Source organism: Strigops habroptila, chromosome 1 (assembly GCF_004027225.2).
Source record: "Strigops habroptila isolate Jane chromosome 1, bStrHab1.2.pri, whole genome shotgun sequence".
Classification (NCBI taxonomy): Eukaryota; Metazoa; Chordata; class Aves; order Psittaciformes; family Psittacidae; genus Strigops; species Strigops habroptila.
In genome coordinates this window covers 43,246,294-43,267,874 of record NC_044277.2, presented here as the reverse complement: position 1 = coordinate 43,267,874, position 21,581 = coordinate 43,246,294, and the positions used below count along the sequence as shown (strand labels likewise).

The 21,581-nt window shown below is 41.2% G+C and overlaps 1 protein-coding gene across 16 annotated transcripts in view; it reads left to right on the top strand.

Annotated features, from left to right (window-relative positions):
* Positions 1 to 16,123, top strand: part of DTNA (dystrobrevin alpha) — a 228,091-nt gene extending 211,968 nt beyond the window's left edge. For 13 of the 16 annotated variants that reach the window (XM_030482832.1, XM_030482849.1, XM_030482823.1 and 10 more), the window contains 4 exons: positions 1,989 to 2,078; positions 2,637 to 2,805; positions 3,539 to 3,671; positions 12,614 to 16,123. In XM_030482832.1, coding sequence (XP_030338692.1) covers positions 1,989 to 2,078; positions 2,637 to 2,805; positions 3,539 to 3,671; positions 12,614 to 12,769 — 548 coding nt within the window. In that variant the 3' untranslated portion in view covers positions 12,770 to 16,123. Of the gene's footprint in view, positions 1 to 1,988; positions 2,079 to 2,636; positions 2,806 to 3,538; positions 3,672 to 6,888; positions 6,936 to 12,613 lie in introns of all 16 variants that reach the window. The other 3 variants (XM_030482903.1, XM_030482892.1, XM_030482953.1) reach the window with 2 other exon arrangements.
* Positions 16,124 to 21,581: the final 5,458 nt, after the last annotated feature.

Here is a 21,581-nt window from a genome sequence, read left to right as displayed (position 1 = left end):
TTGAGTACTAAAGCAAGGAAATCGTCCATGTGATCTAAATGAAGAAATATTCTCTAATCTGCTCTCTCTTAAAATGTTTATATCACTGCAATTCTCTTATTTGAATCATTTTTTTCTCTGTTTCTTTAGTACAAATCAAGTTTAAGTGCAGCTCTAGAGTTCCTGTGCTGCAGTGGAAGTGTACTTGTTCCCAGGAGCCCAGATCAGCCCTCCCATGCACCCTTCCCCTCGATTTTCATGGGAATTATGCCTCTGTGTGTGTATCTTAAAACAAGGTTGAATCTATAATACAATCAAGAGGTTTCCACTAAAGTGCTAATCAATTCATGTATTGAACCTAGGCATAATTCCTAGTCTCAACATAACAGATTGCTGGATATCTCATTTTCTGTGGCGAAAGAAACGGGCAAGCTGTATTTTTCCTCTTTCTGCTATGAAAAAAATTGAGACAGGCAAACATATGGACCACTAACCCCTATGCTATTATAGGACAGTTTCTTCCAGAGTTGAGAGTAAGAGAAATAATGTAGTGGCCACAATAAAATATCCATAAATAGTATTAAGACTGCCTCAGGCAAATGATTTTAAGTATATAAATGTGTTCTGTTCAAGATAAAAAGCAGTATAAAAAGGTAAGTGATCACATTTTAAAACTGCTGCATTTGATAAATATCTAGCTTTATGTCACTATTTACCATATTCTCCAGATAGGAAGGTCAAACCCAAAGAACTTGAAGCCAGCTGTTCTATCACATCTTGACATACGACTGAGAGAGGAGGGGTGGGCTGAGATTTTACGGCTCCTTTCTGTGCTGCACCAACAGAGGTCTGCCTATATATACATAATGAAGACAGGCCATAGCTAAAGCACAGTTTCTTTTGTGGTTTGGGGTTTTTTTCTCTTTCTTAGTGTTTGCAATAATTGAGAGATACACAATTGAGAAGACTTTAGAGAGGGAGTGGGTGTCTTGAGTTTGTGTGTGTAAGAGAGAGATTAACTACTTTCATTTACATTCCGTGAACCATTTGCTAATGGATATATTAAAAATAAAAATCTCTTAGAATGTGGGGGAGTTTTTTTAATGTATTGTTTTACATTCAGTAGGTTTTAAAGAATCTACAGAAGTCAAATCCTGCCAATTCCTGTGAATAATCCAGTTTGAAAGATTATAGATTCTGTGGGATATATTGGTAATTCAGCTACAATAGGAGCTACATTTGGGATTTGGGAGAATTAAGCAAGCATTACCCGCAGTCTGCTCCTAGGGAAGGAGTATTTCATGCAGCTCACAAGAATCTTTCATGATTGATGGTTAAGGGAATATTGCCAGGTTCAGCAGGGAAGCACTTCTAGATCCATTATTAGAAAGAGTTTAAAAGCAGCCTGGGGCTGTTTAGAAAGGCAATAGTGCTTCCTTTATTAAAATAAAAAAAAGAGAGAGACAGTAAATTATGGAATGGAATATACAAAAAAGTCCTTGAGCTACAGGAGAGGCTGAGAAGGAGTGGAGAAGAAAAATCCGTCTCAGTCTCGATGAGGTCAAGTATGTTTCTTCATCATTTGCCATAATTATCTGGCAAATACCTGGCAATAATAGTGTCATTAAACAGAGCTGTGGGAACTTAGAGGAAACACTTCATGTCTTCCCTCCTCCTCCACAGACATTGTCAATGAGTTCACACTGGATTTAATCTTCCAGGCCTGGTCTGCTGGTGTCACCACACAAATGCAAGCTTGATGGCAATGAATAATCTTCACATATCTGGCATTGTGATTAAATGAAGCATGAGGGTAGGCTTCTGCTCTCGCATACAGCATAAGTAAATGAGGCCATTCTGCAGAGAACTCTTGTGCACGCGTCCCTCGTAAGGACTTTGATACCTTGAATAATCACAATGGCAGCTTTCAACAGAGTTAAAGCTGCTTTCAACAGGAAAACATATGTCTTGTGAAGAACAGTAACGCTGTGCTTTGTCTCTTGCTTCAGGTGCAAGACGAAACTTAAGAAATGATTTGCTGGTGGCAGCAGATTCAATCACCAACACCATGTCGTCTTTGGTAAAAGAACTGAATTCTGGTGAGTGAGTCTGACAAGGGTGGATAGTCACCACATTGACATTTCACATATATTTGGAAAAGTGGGAGGTAGAAAAATACAAATCAACAAAAAAAGCAGTGTAATGTTATTTTCAAAGCTTTTTATGCTTCTAGAAAAAAAAAACAGCTAAATAACAGCTTCAGGAATACAGCAGTTCTGAAAGCCATGGACATAGAGGTGCAGCTGGATACAGTGAAAACTGAGAAGTTTGTTTGTGATTCCACATGGAGTGGGATTTCACTTTTCATAAATTTCACTTAGTATAGAACACATAGAACCTGTTGTAAAATGCAGTCTGTAGTATTCTCGTTAAAATGTCTTACCTAATAACCAAGATAAGCAAAAGCTTCACTATTCTATCCTACCACAAGAAGAAAACTATTAGCTCTGCAGATAGATGTAGAATAATACACGGTTATTCGCTAGGAGGTGGCAGTACTCTAAGTTGGAAAGACAGAGAAAGGCTTAGAGGTATAGGCAAGTATACTCGCTCCTGTGAAAGTTAAATGGCAACACGTGTCACCTTTCACTTCACAGAAGTGGGCAGCGAGACAGAAAGCAATGTGGATTCTGAATTTGGACGGACTCATTTTGATGACCTTGTTCCATCCCCAACGTCTGAGAAGGCTTTCCTCGCGCAGATCCATGCCCGGAAGCCAGGGTACATCCACAGTGCCGCTGCCACCGGCTCCATCCGCAGTGACATGTGGGTACCTGCTCGATTTGCCTTCTTAATCTCATTCTTTTTCTGTTGAAAGCGATACACAGTGTGCAATATTTTCTCTGCCTCTCAGTTATTTGATTACCACCAAAAAATGCCTACATCCAAGTAAGAACAGCTTCATGGTTAGATAATAGTGGACGCTGTAAAAAACAAAGGCCAGAACTGAGCTGTCTCACATCCAGTCAGGTACACTCAGGCAGCATGGAGGCTGTGGGACAGCTGTGCTCCTTCATATGCCTTGCATTCCTATTCCCTGCTTATCCAGACCAAGGGGCCTCTTGGAGCCCGCTGGAAAAAAGGGTAGTTTTTAAATGGAAAAGACAGAATGTTTTTTATTGACCAACTCAGTTGATTAACAAGCCGATTTATTTTTAGAACCTGAATCTTTCTGTCAAAGACAATAGGCATCTTTCCAGTTATTTTTAGTTCAACCTCTTTGTATCGAGTTATTGAGAACTTTTGTTACTCAGTTCCATAGGCCTGTACCCCCAAAATGCCCTTCAGCAGGGTACGTCCTTTTGTCTACTTCATCAATATCAGACCACTGGAGAGGGGAAATAACAGAAGTGTTTTCCACTGCCAGGAAAATACTAGCCAATGGAGCATGTGTTGGAGTAAAAGCATCCCACTCTCCTCATGGTTACAATAAAGAGAAGTGGTGTTGGCTCTGAATGTCACTTATCTCAGGAGGCTATTTATTGATAATTCTCTTTAGGGTTACAGAAGATGGAGACCCCTATGTCAGAACAGATGATGAAAATTATGAGAATGACTCTGTCCGCCAGCTGGAGAATGAACTGAAAATGGAGGAGTACCTGAAGCAGAAGCTGCAGGATGAGGCATACCAGGTGGGAGAAGGACACCAGCTGACCATATATCTCCATAAGCGAGAAAAAATAACGCACCATAGCTGCCCAGTGCCCTTCTTAACCTGTCCTGGGCCCTGTGGCATGATGTGTTCTCAGTTACTAGAGGAGCCACATTCCAGAACCTGCTATTGTTGTCCTTCACAGACAGGCATGCATCTAATCTTCGTGCATATCTAGGAAGACTGCACTGCCTGAGGCACACAGCAGTAGTCCTTAGGGCATCAGGTGGGACAGAATTGTCTTTGGTGGTGTCAAGCTGAGTTCTTGCTATATTTAGATTACTTTTTTTTTCTCTAGCAGTCAGAAACATTCAGAATGGCTTCTCCAGTGTGAACTGCAGCTCAAGGTGCAATCTGTGCTTTATTGTCATTGCCAGAATCCGGAATGAGGGGAAAGGGTCTGAAATCAATTGTATCCCAGAGAACTGAGTGTCTGTTCAACAAACATCCAGTATAGAGAAGCCTGGGGATTTGTCATTAAACACCCCCTGAGAAAATTCTCAAAGGCATTTGTTTAGGAGTGAGAGTAAAACAAATTTGCAGGTGGAGCTGGAATTCCTGTAGACATCCTGTCCTGTCTGCATAATGGTCTCTACTTCTACCTGGTGTAATGGACTATCACCAGTTTTTAAGCTATCCTGGCTGGGATCATCCTAATATAAAATGCATTACTCCTTATAATGTTGGTAGTAATGTCAGTAGGAGGGCACACTCAGTTCAGTTATTTGGGAGCAGAGCTGAAGCAAGGAAAAATAACTATTTTACCACATGGTGATCAGTTGAAATTTGGAATTCACCACTACAGAACATTACAGAAACCAAAAGTATAGATGGGCTAAAAAAAGGATTAAACAGGTACTGATAGATCAGGTGTATGGAAATGAGGTTCAAAAACACTTGGGCAGGAGTTCTTTAAACTGCTGTTTGCTGTGAGCTAACAAAATCTAGCCTTCTTTTCAGGTAGTTTTCTCTAGCATCCACTGCCAGTCACTTTGGAGACAAGAATCTGGGACTGACAGGCTCGTGATCTAATGAAGAATGGCTGCTTTTTTGGTCTTCTTTTCTGTAAAGCTGCTAGGATAAGTTAGCATTGTAAAAGTTCATCAACTCATACCAAAATTGCAGGTAGTTTTGAGGCTGATGTGAGCATCTGGGTTTTTTTGTGGTTTACCTAGGTCTGCTACATGCCCGTGGTATCCTGCCAAAAGTCATTCTATTGCAAAGGCCTTTAAAGACATGGCAACAGGAGCAGAATGCTATAGACTATCTCCTAAAGCAACAGTGGGTGACGTGGGGTTTTTTGTCATAATTTTTAATACAAGATAGGAGATGGCAAAAATGACAGCCTTTAAACTTCTGAACAGGATGAGCAGCAACTGCTGATGTAATGGAAAGTAACTGTCAGTTAGAAAGAAGGCATGCCTCAATGGTGACAGCTGTCAAGCATCAAATAATAAATATTATTATTGTTGGTAAAAATTCCATTTTCTCTTGAAAGAATAGACCAATTTTGACTGTACTTTGATTACAGTATGGAAGTGCAATATATGGCAACAGCGGCACAAGTTTCACAAGTTACAACTGGATTTTGTTCTTGCATAGAATTAAGTACCTATGTGCACTAGAAAATAAGGGCATTCATTGTGCATGTCACTTGATAGAACTGGGTGTTACTGTTCCTTCAATCAAAACAGAGCTTTTCTACTCTCCTCCAACAAAATTCCCAGAAGAAGGGGAGGAAATCTTCTCCCTGTTGATGTCAGAGTAAAACTCCTTTTGAATTTAGGTCAGCCAAGGCTAGACCCAGGTGAACTTTGTTCCCTATTGTTTTACACGATTTGTTTCCACTGGGAGGAGGGAGTGAAAGAAAAAAACACACAGAAAAAGAGAAAGGCTTTTTTCTTTCACAGATGTATTCACTGAGGGAACAGAAAGTCCTCATTCTAGACAAGTTCTGTTTAATAGCATTTTTCCAAAGGAAATTTCATGATGTACTTTACTGTCTGTGAAATTGTCAGCTCCTATCAGGCAATGATTTGACAGTAGTGACTTGTAAATAGAAAGAATTTTTAGTTGATAACCACAAACCCAAAGCATGCAATGCATGAGAAGTCATTCCCAGTATGGCTGGGAAGGACTTCTTCCTTCCCTTTTGATAACCTTTTCACTAGGAAACAGGTTCAAAGGAAGCAAGAAAAGGTATTAAGTTAGTAGGGACCACTAGGATAATCAGGAGTTGGTTGGGTATTGTCACATATTGATCCTGAGACATGTGCTTTTGCTTTGGCTCCTTCTCTGCACTTTCCAGTTAATTTGTGATATTTTGCTATTCTATTCCTTTTTCTACTAGTATCACTGAGTAGTCTCTTAAGATAAGGGCACAACTTTCTACTTGCAAAAAGAAAGGAAAAGTGGGAAATTTCTGTTTAGGGTATCCTGTTGAAAAGTGGCCAGGTCAACTATTCTTGTTTGCATCAAACCATTGGAATTTATTACAGGCTGGTTTGCTATTCGTACTCACATGTACACAGCATTCATCTGGATAGCCAAAAAAAGCTGGTGGCTGTAGCTATCGCAATGCAACTGTCAGCTGAAAAAATCTGCAAGGAGGAACTCCTACTAAGGTTACAGAATGGTAACCTCAGTAACAATATGGTAACCATTTTTATGTTATTAAATGTCTCACTTTGTGTAAAAACAGCACATTTAGAAAAACATGTAGATGTAGTGTAGCATGGAAGATGATTGGTCAAAACCCACTCTTGTTATTTCGTGTCACCTTGTATCCAAGCAAGATTTCCATGCTAAACTCTAAATTAGTATTAAAGTATGAGTGGAAAACCCAAGATACATAAGGAAATCTGGGACAGGGAACCTCAAAGGAAGCTTCTTTCTTTCTCTTTTTTGGAAGCATGTTGTAAATAACAAGTATCTGTACCAGAAAAAAACACATTTAGTGCATAAGTGTAAATGCTAACAGTGCTTATCCTCCCACATCTGCTACCAGTTGTGTTCTTGTTACAGTCTTCTGCTGGATGTGTTGTGAAAGAGACTTTTCCTTGGGTTTATTTTCTGGGTCCATAATTGCTCCCTTTATTTCTAGGCTTGTGCATGGCTTTCTACAGAATAATACACTGCCTGGCTGCTCACTGGCTTAATTTGTCATCTTCTTGTTTTCTATCCTTTGTTATCTACAGGTCAGTTTACAAAGTTGAGTGCAATATCCTTCTCTCTCTCCTCTCAAGTAAGTATCATTATAATTTAGAAGAATGTTTGGAATTAATCCTCATAATGTGTATTTCTGTTGCAGTGCACCTTGTGCTGCCTGAGTGTATGTGACAATGCTGTTTCTCTCTTCTTTTAACCTGTGCTAGGATGTCCAGTAATCTCTCTAAATAATTTCTATTTTTTTTGGAAATGTGGTCCTAGTCCTGAGGATTCCTGTTAAGCCACCACTCTCTTTATCTTCTTCCTTTGTTGACTGTAATAGTGAGAAAGGGACTTTTCATCCCTGGGGATGATGACAGATATACTAGCCAGTATAGAGAAACTTTATCCAGAAGGTAACAAATCAGATTACATTTCGGGAGACCTGAGTTCAATTCCTTACAGTGCTTTAGTCTTCCTAGAATAACTGAAATAAATCATTCCTGGTGAGACTGGAACATCTACTCTAGTATGTGAAACGGGAGTGAGGCAAATATCACAGAAAGCAATCCACCAGCTGCTTAACCATGGAGGCATCTTCACATGTGTTGTGAAAGTTTATAATGCCTTGATCTAAAGTGCAAGATACTCAGCTAGAGTCAGGCAATTCAGGGATAGGGCAAGAAGGTCTGTGAATTCCCTGCTGGCCCATATTCAGGTCATGTTCCTCACACGTGCCAACCTCACAGTTGGCAGCACTGAGTTTAATGCCAAGTTTAGCAACTGTGTTTTACTTCAAGAAGACAGACAATGGCTATTTTTATGAAGTAGCTTGTTATTCTGAACATTTGCCCAGAAAATGAGAGACCACACATTGCCTGCTTGCTTCATCTGAAGCTGTGTACTCTGCATTTCTGACTTCCTAGGAGACAGCTGTGAAGACAGCAGTGAGACAATGCCGTCCATCCTATTGTGGCACTGAACCACAGGATAACATGGCCAGAAAGGGAGAAGAAATCAAAATAGAGGTCTGACTCTGGTCTCAAAACTGAGTCTCTTCCTCAAAGCCAGAACTAAAGGCAACCAAATGGGCAACTGTCAAATGGGCACTTCAAATTGGGAGCATGGTCATGTTCAGAAGGAATTCATGTTGCTAGATTTTGTATGTCATGTTTTATGCTTGACCTCCTTATTTATACTGCAATTTTGATGGCAAAATTTGACCCTGATTCAAGGGGTTTGCAGCTTCTGATGACAGTAGAATTTGGATGTTAAAGAGTGGATCTTGTGAAAGCAGCTGCCAGTCTTGAGTGTTAAAAGCTGTTAGGTATTTCTGAAGCATCTGTCTCAGTGTCTCTGGCAGCTAAAGCAGAATAAATGGATGTGAAAAGCAAATAAACAGCAATACCCAGAGTACTATAAACACCAAATAACTGCTCATAAAAATTCTCCTAACATTGCCCCCCAGGTTACATTCATTTTCTCAGTAGCCTTGTTAAAAACATGAGCCGTGTAGAGTTTCCTGAACACTGACAGCCAGAAAATAAGTTTTCTTCTATTTTATTGCAGTTGTCAGTTGTAGATCAGGTCACATGAAAAGGAAAATAGATCTTTCAAGAACAATGTATGTGCGTATAACTATATATATAGTGGAAATGTTATATATAATTGAATTTAATTACAATTATGAATAACTGTGACTTTGACGGGTAGGAGCATTCAGGCATTTGCAATATTAAGTGGAAAAAATCTTTCCTTTTTTATTAGGAAGCAATGTTAAGATAGTGATGTGGGAAAACACATACTGCCATACAGCCTAGCTTTCTTGGAAACATGTATCCTGTCTCAAACCAGACCTCAGCAGAGATCCAAGACTGAGCTACTACCTCATCTCCCTGATTCTTTTGAAACCTTTTGAAACCCTGACAAAAAGGATTTTTTTTAAAGCACTGTGCTCTGGTTAATTCCATAGTGAAACTCTTCTTGGCTCCCATGGGAGCCCTTCAGGCAATACCAAAGACTGAAACATTCCCCACCAGGTGTAAAAACGTGGCTCTATAGAAACTAGCAGCAAAAACTGGTGAACTTGGCACTTCACCTATATTCACAAGAACAACACTGTAATATGGTACCTTGTGATAAATACATCTACACATGATAAGCATAGCTTAGTCTTCTCAAAATTCACTCTCTTATGACTATGGAAGACTCATATCTTGTGTATTTTATTCAATACTAGTATTTCATGGCATTGAAAAAATAAAACAAATAGTTGATACCAGTCACGATGTCTAAAGTGCTTTTGCTGTTTATGTTGGGTTCTTGCTTGAAGCTTAGCAATTGCATGAAGACTTTTACTTCTAAGATAATATTATTCAATCAATGATAATACAGATACAGTCAGAATGGCCTTAGATGGTCATATGAGGTAAAAAGCCAACAGACTTTCTTATCTCACAGCAGTATTACATTTATGCTTATTTTATAAAAAGATGGGGAAAATGAGATCGGTTTATTGTAGCTTATTATGAGTGATATTGGTGCTGATAGCCAGCCACAGAGTTTTGTTCATTTTCTCATTCATCAGTCATGGACAAGTGGTGTTGATGTCATTTAATTAAGGCTTTTTGCAGTCTATTTGCATTTTTAAAATTGCTTTGTACAATTCTCTAGAATTGATTTTGAAATAACATGTAGTGTAACAAATTCGCAGGCCAGCAAGTGGTTCCGGTAATATGTAAAACAGTTTAATCAGATTTTCAGTTTACTTTTTATGTTAAATGTACTTTAATACCACTTGTTTTATTTCTAATAGAGTAACAGAGTGAATTTGCATTTGTTTTCAGCAGGCTCTAGGCAGATCTTGAAATTACGTGAACATTGTTTTAGATATTAGGAAAAAACTCTTCACTATGAGGCTGGTGAGGCCCTGGCACAGGTTGCCCAGAGAAGCTGTGGCTGCCCCATCCCTGGCAGTGTTCAAGGCCAGGTTAGACGGGGCTTGGAGCAACCTGGTCTAGTGGAAGGTCTCCCTAGCCATGGCAGGGGGTTGGAACTAGATGAGCTTTAAGGTCCCTTCCAGCCCAAACCATTCTATGATTCTATGCAACTTTGACGTTATTTTACCTTTAGCCCCTGATAGCCATTGTTTTTTTGCCAAGGATGGCCAATGGGAGTAGAAAGCCCCATCTCTGAAAGTGGTTAAAAAGTTGTCATTTTCAATTAACAGCTGTCAACTCGTGCAGTGGACGTGTTCCCATGAGACCTACAATTTCCTGGATTTTCTGAAGTAGTACATTCTTCGTGCTGGCATAGCAGCATTTTAGTTGGTCATGTCTAATGCATTTATATGCATTATTATAACAGAAAAGGAGATGAGAAAAGCTAAATTTCCCCAGTGCAGTGCCACCCTCCTCATGGTTTTTATTTTTTTTCTTCCACTCAGCAAGCACAGTTCCTTCAGCCTCCTCTTCCTCGCAGGTCAGTGATGCAGTGGTGAAGAAGCAGGATGCAGGCAGTAGATGAACTGCTCACATCCAGAAGTCATTCTCTACTAGCACAACCAAATGATTCAGCATCTCATTTTGTTTTGGTTTGGTTTTTTTTTCCTGAACATATACATGAAAAACCAGCAATATGTGGACTGTTCCATTTGAAAATAGCAGCAGGCTGACAGCACAACAATATTCAAAAATGTCTGCTACATTCACTCAGCTTTATTTTGGTTTTCCTCTTTATTTTTCTCCTTAAGTCCTCCTCTTCCTAGCATGTAGGCATAAAAAAGCTGTAAAAGAACTGTGACCGAGTTAACTGGGAAGAAGCAGCTTTAGTTTTGTGAATTTAATTCTAGAATTACGTAAGCATTAGGAGGGATGGGTTTTGAAAATCCCTGAATGATAAATAAGTAATGGTAAGAAAAGTATAACATAAGAAAAGAAAAGAACCTGCGGATTAACTTACAAAAAAGGTCAAGAAACAGTTTTATAACATGACAAATGATACTGAGTCTCAATTTGCAAGTGATTCTAGCATTTCCAAAATGCTGCAATGAATTTACAGCTCTGAGGTTCCTTAGTGCTCATTATTTATTGTTCAAAAATCTCTCTATCCCAATCCTGGCTGTAGAACAGCCTTGAGAGAATTCAGAATAACCCTCCCTGTGCTCCACCAAAGAAAAGTAATTTATCCAGAAAATTCAAAGTAAACCCAAATACTTAGCAGTACTATCAATGCATCTTAATGCATCCAGTGGTTCATAAGCCACTCTGATTTTGCTCTCATGGTTTATAATGATACCATCAAGAAATGTGAGAGGTACCTATATTTACATAACCCTGAAACTGATTCAATAAAAATCAGTCTCAGGCAGTTGAGAACTGACCTCTCCCATGCCTTTCATTTGCATTTTTTGGCTGAATTATGAAGAGCAAAATGTGTCTTTATCAAGATTTCTAAATCAGACTTAAGCAGTACAGATGATGGCTGATTTTTAAAAACTACTCATTTAAAATGTACCTCAGAAATTTTTTATGAACTCCTCATTAGAGTTGCAGTGCAGGTTTCCTTCCCATTTATCAACAAAATGTTAATGCTAGGTCTTTTGTAACTGCCTGACACAAGGAGATATTAAATGAAGATCATCATGCCATTTGGCATGCTTAGGTGTTAAGGAATTGGATGGAAGCATTTGTGCTTGAATAATTAATACAATCAAATGGTGTCTAGGAAGGAGAGGAAGAAAGCTAAACTACCTGACCTTTCTTCATTCATCAGCTTTAATTTAACTCTATTTTACCAAAGTAATTTGCGTTTCATCTCTTGTCTTGTAGACCAGCTTTATACCTGAAATGAGTAGAAAAGAATTCATGTCAGTGGCGTTTGGGCTTTTGTGCTGTTGTTATCATATCTCATGCCATGTGGATTAGTTTTCTGTCTGAGGTGGTTCAAGAGGCAAAGGATGAGCCCCTTAACTTTGAAACAGTCAAATGTGTAAACAGTACCTTTATGATAAATGTCCAAAAACAGAAGTTTGCCATATTACCTAACTCTAGATCCTGACATGGTTCTGAGAAAGAGCAGCAGTGTCTATCAAGCATTTTCCATTACCATCTAAAACTTTGATGCCTCCAATATAGGCATTTAAGATACTTACTGATGTGCCAGGATATGGAGGAGCACCAAGGAGAAACCGATGCACCAGCCGATTAGGCTGTTTATGAGCTATAACACCCAGAATCATCCTTTTAAGTAACCGCATTTCTTTTTAGACACAGTAAAACACCCATGCATGTAAATGAAGGGAGGGACGTTTACATGTGAGAGGAGGCTCATGATGGCGAGTGACTCTTAACAGAGTGGCTGAACGCTGCACACAAGGGGAATAATCCATGATTTCACCACCAATAATCTATTTATAGAGCAACCTGGAAGGGTAAAAGGGAAGGGGAAAAAGGCAACATCTGCAAATCTGTGTCAATACAGACTGAGTCACCCCAGGGTCCCACAGCAGAGCAGGCAACAGTCTTCTCAGACATGGTAAGAAGTTTCCAGCTTCCCACGTGCCCTGTAACTTTCTGTTTACAGCTCAAATACCTATGGCTCACCTAGGTAGAATGGATTTTTCACTTTTTTTCAGGTATAACCACAGGAATTGTCCAGCTCCTCGTTTTTTTCCTCAATAAAGCAGCAGGCAGAGGCTTTACTTGCTCTACCTATGTGGGTGCAGCATCTTAAACCCGCACTGTTTAAAAACCTTCCCTCCACATTTCTCAACAGGCAAGCTGCAGTCAGACAGACAATGACAGCTATGTAAGAACTGATGATGAGGAGAGCTGCTTTCGGACAGACGATGAAGAAAACTCGGCTGCAAACTTCACAGAAGAGTGGAACCAAGAGATGCAGCGTCTCTTGACAAAAAAATCACATAACTAAGTTCTGAGGACTGTAGCACAGTACTTTTGTTCTAAGAGTTGTAGTTTGTAGATGTGTGTTTTTGACAACAAGACTTTTGTTTAAAGCTAACTTATATTAGCTACATCTTCTGTAACATGGCTCATTACCGGTGAAGAAAACAGACTGACGTACGTACTGCTGTTACAAAGGATGGCGGTATTAATAACTCACGTAAACCCTTTGCACATGATATTGAACCTGTTCAGTTTACAATGACAATACTGTTTATAGATAGAAATTTGATTTCTGAATACTTTGAGATTTTAGTAGATCAGTTTACTATACACTGTACATTTTTTCCACAGAAGAAATAAAAAGCTACAGTTATGCATTTAACACTGAATGATTATACTCCTGAGTGTATATATGTAGTAGCCCAAAAAAACAAAGTACCAGACTATATTTGAAATTTGTTTGCAAGTCTTTAAGACTTACAAAAAATGTACTGAAATAATAATTATAATAATATAATTAATAAGAATAAAAAAACTTCTCTAATTTAGGGCTAATGTGTAACTTAGGAATGTTTCTTTCAAAATAATCTAACAAATCAGCCATAGAAGTTAGTGTAAATATTTTTTTTCCAAATAGATACCATATACAAAAGGTGACATTCAAATGATATAGAATCTAGTTTTTAAATCAGCACAGATCTTCTTAAAACTGTGAACTATGTTTTGAAATACTCGTTGCTAAAGCTGTTTATAAACCACAGGTGCCATAAGATCCCTGAACTGACTGATGTTACGTATAATCCTCCATGGTATTGTTTCATTGATGTTTTAGCTTTAGTAAGCATGTGTTCAACAAAACGGCTCTTTCCATCTCTCCACCCCTCCTCTCCCCACCCCAAATGTTATTTTCGAGGCCTTCAGCTTTAAATGTACAGGCTTAAAGTGCGCTTGCAACTGTTCTTCTTTTTATTTCCGAATGTGTATTGCCTTAGCCAGCCACCAGATGTTCTGCATGCACTCTTGGAAATGTGTAGTGAGACTCTTTCAGAGCTGGATGGAGAAATAGCTATCAGTGAAAAGCACAAGAAAAGTGGTGGAATTTTTTGGAAGGACAGGCATACAGTTACAGAACTGGAGTTTTGTCCAGTTCAGTATTTTTCTGATATAAAGGCATTTCAGGGGAAAAGAGACTTACCTGGCCATTTTGGCTGAGGCAGTGATACTGCTGGCTCAAAAGCATTTGCTCTGCTGTGACTACAAACCTACAGATACCTACAGAGCAGAGATTGACACAAACTAGCTGTAATGTCCTCCCCACAGCATATTGCCTGGAAATAAAGATTACGTGTATATGGCACATAGCGCTGCCATGCAGAGAAGTCAGAGCCAGGCCAGGAACAGCTAGACCAGAAGCCGGGCAGTAGCACAGTGTAATGTTACATGCTCAGCCCTCCTGAAGAGCACAGTGTGTTAGCTTGGGATGACCTCTGTGCTCATGTAATTCTACTGCCCTAACACACAATATTAGGCTTCCAGTACCTGGCTGACCTGAAGTGACACTGTCTAACAGCCCTTAAAACAGTAGTATTTCATACAGATATTTCACACCAGCACAGTTTGCCTACAGCGAGTGATGAGGTACCCATCTAAAGCAGGTTATCATGGTTTGTCTGTCCTTGCTTTCATGGTGACGTGGATGTGTGCTGCCGTGTTTACGTGAGATTGCGATGTAGCTCGACCCAGTAAGTCCACTTGTTTGCATGCACTCTCTAGGCTAGTGGCTGTTTCCCTGGGCACTATGTGTTAGGGAATGAGTATCTGTATGAAAGAGCTGCTGCCATTTTTCACTTTCATGTTGTATTATTGCTTATGCAGATCTCTTGTCCGCATCTCCTTGCATATCTGGGCTCGGTCTCAGGCATCCAAATGCATACTAAGGCATCCAGATATCTTCATATAAGCTTTTCATTTCTGCAATCACTGCTCCTGGGGTATGTGCCATCCTGGCAAGGCAGGCAGGCACCATATCCTTCGATGTCCCCTCCTCCAGCCTCCTCTCAGGAATGGGTTAGCCTCCACTAGTGCCTAGCACTCCACGTTTAAAGCTACTCCAGTGAATCAGCAGACGTTGCTGTCAGCTCAGGATTCCAGGTGAGCATTTCCTCAACAGAAATAAATCAAGCTAGAACACAGCTACAAGCAATGGCTGACTAATTCAACCCATGTCATGTCTAACTGTACCCAGAGTAATAGATCCCTCCTGTACTGTCATCTTAGTGTCTGCGTGCTCATTATCACTATGCTTAAAATAGATGCAATAGAATCAATCCATTGTAAGGGCTTCCAGACTAGGAGTAAAGAAAAAAGTTGACGAATCAAGAGCCTTTCTTTCTGGCTGGTGCCAACAAAGTGATCCCCAGCAGAGCTCTGGCTCCCTTACACCCCTAGAGCCCTGAGATGAAGCACCTCTTAGCTCTCCAAATATCTATTTTAAGCATTTTCCAACTGTTAAGCTGGCTGCGTTTTCACCCAGCTGGTCTTTGTCTGTGTGTTGAATATTATTTTGGTTGTGGTTTGCGGTCGTTAAAACAGAGTTACAGAAGAGGTCCCTGGCACGGGCTCTTTCTTAACTACCAATGGCCCGCCACAGCAGTCAAAACTCCGGGTGGTTTTACTGTCACTGGAGGGAAACCAGTGGTTGGAATCAGGAGACAGGGATGTGAAGATTTATAGGGTCCTTGAATGTCCAAAGCGAAGGTGGAGAATGGGTTGTCTGTAAGTAGTAATGTTATCTAAACTGCATAAAAAGGTGTGTGGCCTTTGTTGTGATATAATATGTATTTTCTTATATGCATGAGCCAAACTGTTGCATCATAATTTATCATAAGTGTGTCCGCCTTTACTTTCAGTCATCTTCTCCCATCCTTATTGGTTCTTGGCAATTACTGTAGATAGACCTTGTAAATACTGCAACCTTGGGTTGCTGCAATCGTGTTGGTTCAATTCAGCAGACGGAGCTGTGAACAACAAGCACTCCACTGTGTCCTGAAGACAAAAGGGCATTCTTACATTTGAACCAAAAAAAGAAACAAAGTATGAAGAGTTACATCTTGAGGCTACTAACTGTAAGGCATTTTTAAAACTACTGTACTCGACACCACTTGAGACAGATACAGACACTAAAGATGTCATGATATTCATTGGTATTGTAACAGAACTGCTATTGTATGGGGTTTTTGTATTGCTGTTAAGTATTGTTGTGTGTGTGTGTTGGAACCTACTGGGGACATGTTATATTTTGAAGTGATTAAACTATTTAATTGTGTGTCTATATTTTGGAATGGAATTATTTCTTCATTAAAAAGATTTTTAAAAGTAACTTACAGAGCATCATGTTTGTGGCTTATTTGGGGTTTGAAGTCCTGTTCCATGAAGCCCAAGCAGCGTGTTTTTTCACTAGGGAAGGAAAATGTGTCCCTGTGGCACAGCAAGTAGTCTTTGCTTCACCCACACTGACTCCATCACCTCCATGCAAGAGAACTACTTCCACCGCTTTCCCCAGTGCTTTGAGTGTGCTACTGAGCAGCACCTGCTTTCAGTGGCCCAAGTAGTTTCTTCCCTTCTTCAGCAGTTTCATAACCTGAAAATGCAGTTCCCTGATCTGTGAAACAGACTCTTCCTTCTACTTCACAGCAATGAAATCACCCTGAGCCTGTCAAGGGCCTGACAAGGTTCCTGGTAAGGAGCTATGTGAGGAACATGGTCCTGGGGAACCTGAACTATCTCCAATAGCAATTTTTCGTACCCACTGTTTCCCTGGCTCTGCCCTTTGAAGGTGCAAAACCTTGGAAGAGGTGCATTTTAATGGCTTTACCATACACAGACACATGTTAAGTTTTATTTCAGGAAGATGTGAAGTCTTTGTTTTCCCAACTACACTTTTAAGATGTCTTTCCATACCAGGTGTTGGTAATTCCAACTGGTTGCTAACCTCATGGAGCACAGACTTGCAAAGCAAAAGCTCTTTCTTAAAGCAACAAGTTTGTGTCCTGATGAGGTACCTCCAAACATGGCAAAATCAGGAGGCAATACCCAGCTGTGCTTTTTGTACCCGTGGAGTGGTCCTCCACGGAGCAGGTTGTTGGGGGTGTGCTGCTGACCCATGGTGGCAGCCCCTTCCAGCAGTCACACTGCAGCCGGCCATTGCACAGTGTGTCCCCAGTCAAAATGTTCCCGGCTCTATGCACAGCGTTGCGAGCTGGCCAGTAAATTGCACCAGGGTGGGGTCTGTTGGAAAGAGAGCAGTAGCAGCACACCAAAAAAATCCTCTATCTACTTACCATATATCCTAATATCTTGGGAAGCAGATAAAACCCAGGCTGCTGCCTCCCTCTTCAACGTTGATTGCTGTGGTAGCCTCTAAATCACCAGGGTTTATTTGCCCTAATTCCCCCATCTACACGGTGACGTTTTTCAATGAAGGCGATCATTTTACACTGTAAATTATTTGCCAGATCTGCTGAACTTTGCCTCCACAATCCCAGGCCAAATTCATATCCTCAGGATCGTAATATACGATGACGTATCTCCAGCTCATGGGGTTAACTCTGTTTTATCCACGCCTAATCCCAAATTGCTGTATTTCTTCCTAAGGCACAATCAGCCTATGGCCTTTGGGGAGCAAAGGAGGCAGTGAAGACTAATTTATAGGCAAAGGCTGTTTTTCTCTTTGCCTCCTGGTTACTTTAGCTACTTTCTGCTCCACACAAGGAAAACCAACTCATACGGGAAGAAATAAAATTAGTTTCATTTGTGAAAGGAAATAAAAATACTAAAATGAAATAGTAAGATAAAACTACTAAGATTTTAACAATAAGATATAAAATAAATGTGATCCTTAGATCTGGAAAGTTGGCTTCTTGGCTGCATCAGCACTGAACAAGGTGACTGAAAGCATCTGGAACTTTCTAAAAGCACCCAGGAGTTTTCTTCAGCAGCAAATGGATCCATGGCTGCTCTTCCAAAGGTTGCTTGGGAGGCCCGTTGCTCAATGGTTGCATTTTCCCTTGCGAGCAGCTTTTAGTTCTGGATGACCCCTTATAGGAGAATATCGCAGGAATACAAAGCTGAGTCTATGATGGAAATTCACAGAAATGGGTTATGTGGGGTGGGAAGAGAAATCTCTATTGTTCCACGATGAAAAAATGCATTGAAGAATTTCATATGCTTCAGGATCATCCTGTCTGATACTCCGGATAATCCACAGATTAAGGATTCCTCTTTGCTTTCTCCTGAGTGATTGCCACCGGTTGAGTTGTCTGTGTATTAGGACAGCTATGCCACACTGCCAGCACAGCACCAACATGCCTTTGGCTGCGAAACGCAAAGCAGCAGAATTAGGTTGTGCCTCTCACTGGCTTCCCATTCCCCAAAGAGAGGGACAAGCTAGTGATGAGCAGGTCCCAGACTGGAATAAGTCCTTCTGAGGGCCCACCAGTCTGGAGCTTGCAAACTTTGAGATAAGATGGTTAATGCAGCTTGGAGGTAATAAAGACTAAAAAGATAGGCAAGCTGAAAGAGTAGTTGCTTTTCCATGTCTTAGAAGGAAATGGAGGAGGCCACGGTGCATTTTGTCACTGGTATGCGACACTGCAGGATGTCGTTTGCTGTTTAATACAACATAATTTACCACTAGCAAATTAATTTCCTAATGACTTACGTATTTTCACATAGCACTCAGCAGTGGCCAGATGGCAGATGTGTTGGGCGTGCTGTTTGTCATGCTGTCAGCTGGAAAGGCCTCCTGGTTAACATTTCTTCTCCTCTGCTTGTTGTAGCCCAGCGCTGCATGCAGCCTGCGTGTTCTTTCGCAACAGAGGCACCCTGCAAGTGCACGTTTTGAGTGGCTTTCTTTCTACTACTGGGTTCAGGTTTGGCCCCACTTGGTACATTCCTGTCTAAAAACATATGGGTCAAGGTAGTTTCCAGTCTGGGGATGTGCATGTGTGCACCTACATTTCACATCCTTTGGTCTTTGCATCTCCCAGCTCTCCAAAGGCCTTCCTCCTCCTCCTCCCTCCATCATGAGCCCCTTGGAGTGATTGCAGGACAGGAGGCTGCTCCTTGCCCACTCGAACCTCTATCCTTGTATTTTTGCTGCCATTCCAGTCTCACACCAGGGTGAAACAGGATTCGCCTGAAACCTCCCCAAAAGGTGTTCAGCCCCACCTGGTGGAGGAGGGGCTGCTGCTCTCCTGGAAAGCACATTTCTCACCCTCAGCGAGAGCAACCCCGCTTCGCATGGGAGCTGCCATGGAGCCCAGACCAGGGGATCTCCTGGGTGGGATCATCCACTAATGTCAAAAAGTTTCTTTTGGACATCCAAAACTCTTCCTGGTTACACTGAAAGCGTTTGTACCCCCTTCCCCTGCAGACATACCTCTCCTCCTGCACCCCGCACTGTTGCCCAGTCCAATTACTATCCATTCTTTTTCTTTCTTGCCTTGTTTTTTAAAGCCACTGAGAGTAGCCTTAAATCCCCAGCGGTCTTATACACATAGCACTGCTGCTGTCAGTAGGAATCAGGTGTTTAGCAAGCCTTGAAGATCTATGTTTTTGTCTCCACACATCTTTTACATCTGTCTTCATGTGAAAAAGCAAGAGCTTACAGGCTCGGTAAGCAGCTCCTTTCATCACCATAGATATTACACAGGTGCAACTAGCCTTAGAAACCCCTCAGGAGGCCTCAGCTCTGAAAAGCCACCCTCTCTACAAAGTGCTGAAGTAGTGTTTTAGTACTTTTAAATGCCGCTGTGTGCTCTCCAGAGCTGGTTTTACGTTTGCCACCTGTAACTGCATGCTCACTCTCAGCTCGCTTGCCCAGAGCCCCTCACAGTGCCCCGCAGCCCGAAGGGCTCAGCCCTGTTTGTTTTGGCTGAAAGGCTGATACTGGAGCTATTGCAGATGGTAATTAGTACTTGAGGGAGCACTGCTTCCAGGGAATCCTCTCATCACTCGCTCTGAGTCACGTGCTTATTGGAGAACACTTCACCAGAAACACATTTTCTGCTGGTTTGGATCTAAGCTCTCACAAATTAATTGAGTTCATGCATAAATGCAAGAAGGAGGAATGACGAACACTCTCATAAGGTCACGATTGTGAGAAATGTATGCAGAAAGACACCTGTTCACCAATTAAAAACTGGTTTGATAGAGGTTATACAAGGCCTGCACAGCTCTAGCATTGGTTGTTTGCCTGGCAAAGCAGCAATCCATGGAGAAATTAACTCATCTTGGCTGCAGGTTGGGGTTACCAAGGCTAATGGTGTCTGGAAGCAGAAAAGTTGAATCATTTTATATCTAGTTGGGGGTCCATCACTTAACCTAAAGGAAGAAAACCTGGAGGACTAAAACCAAATGCAAACCAGATCACTGGTTAAGCAGCTATCTGGTGGCCCACTACTGCTTTCCTTGGGAAGCAATTCACTATTCCCTTATGTGTTGCGCTGCTGGGGGCGATGCATCTCATCTGCTCAGCTAATGCTGCCGAGTGGCAGGTGGTTTTCCTGCCATGAGGATGCAGCAGGCTTGCTCCTGCCATGGCCGGGCCATTAGGTACAGCTGAGGTACAGCAGGCAGAAATTTGCCCTAATAGCTCTCTTGAGTTGATAGCAGGACTGCATCTGGCCAATCCTTTAATAAAACGTGATGAATAACCATGGGGTGTTTTCCCTGGCAGCTGAAACCTTTTCTAAGATGGGAATAATGGTCATGTCTTCAGCCACCCAACAGATCAGATAGAAAAGCTAGTGGCTTTGTCCCGAAAGTGTGAGCCAGCCTAAATCTGGAGTGAGGTTTCACACCAAGAAAGATGTGTGATCATTCCAAGAGCAAGAATGCCTGTATCAGGTCCTTTCCCTATCCTTCGCTATATACTGTCTGTACAGTAATAGTTTTTATTGTCTCACTTCTGATTATAGAACTTGGCCAACACATCTTAAGCTAACACATTAAAAAAACCACCCTGGGAAAGGCGAGGTTTGAGTTTTGTTGAGTATCTGCATAATGCCCTGTTGCCTAGGTATCTACATTTAGAATTCAGGGGCTGGTTTCTAGGAGTTATGAGCTTGAGAAATAAACAAGCTCTTTTAAGGATGCAGAAGAGGGCTCAAATTTGTTTCGCTATATTTACTTTGTTGTACTCATTTAGCCATTCATTGTCTGATGATGGGCTAGAAACACAGATATCCTGCAGGAGCGTTTCCCTTGCTCACTTCAGCCAGCTTTATAGGCTCAGCCCTGTCTGATCCCTGGCACAGGTATGCATATGCACACATACGCCAATGAGTTCGTTCTTGTTACTTTAAATAAGAAGTGACGTTCCAGGCAGAACAGGGTGAGTCAGATGCAGTGAGAGGTTATTCTATCCACTTTGCATGGATCGGGTTGTTCTCATTTTCACTGTACAAAATGAGTACACTGTAAATGGTTGAACCACCAGGTAAAGGCGAGAGCTGAGCTGCATGTGTCCTCATGCCAGCCTCCCAGGGCAATGCTGGCCATACCCTGGTGGTACCCATTCATGTTCCAGGTATTGCCTTTGCTTGGCTCACAGCTCAGGCACCAGCTCTGCTTTTGTGAGATCTCATCAGTATGATGGTTCTGATTCTACTGCACAGTAGCCACCAAACCTTCTAATTTAAGGCCGATTTACCTCTAAGATGTGAATAGGCAGTAGCTGTTTGGAGTATCAGCAAAATACACTTGCCCATTAGCCTCATCTGATTGAAGCAGCTGCCTGATCAAGGAAGAACTTTCCTTGAAGGGCACAGTAATAA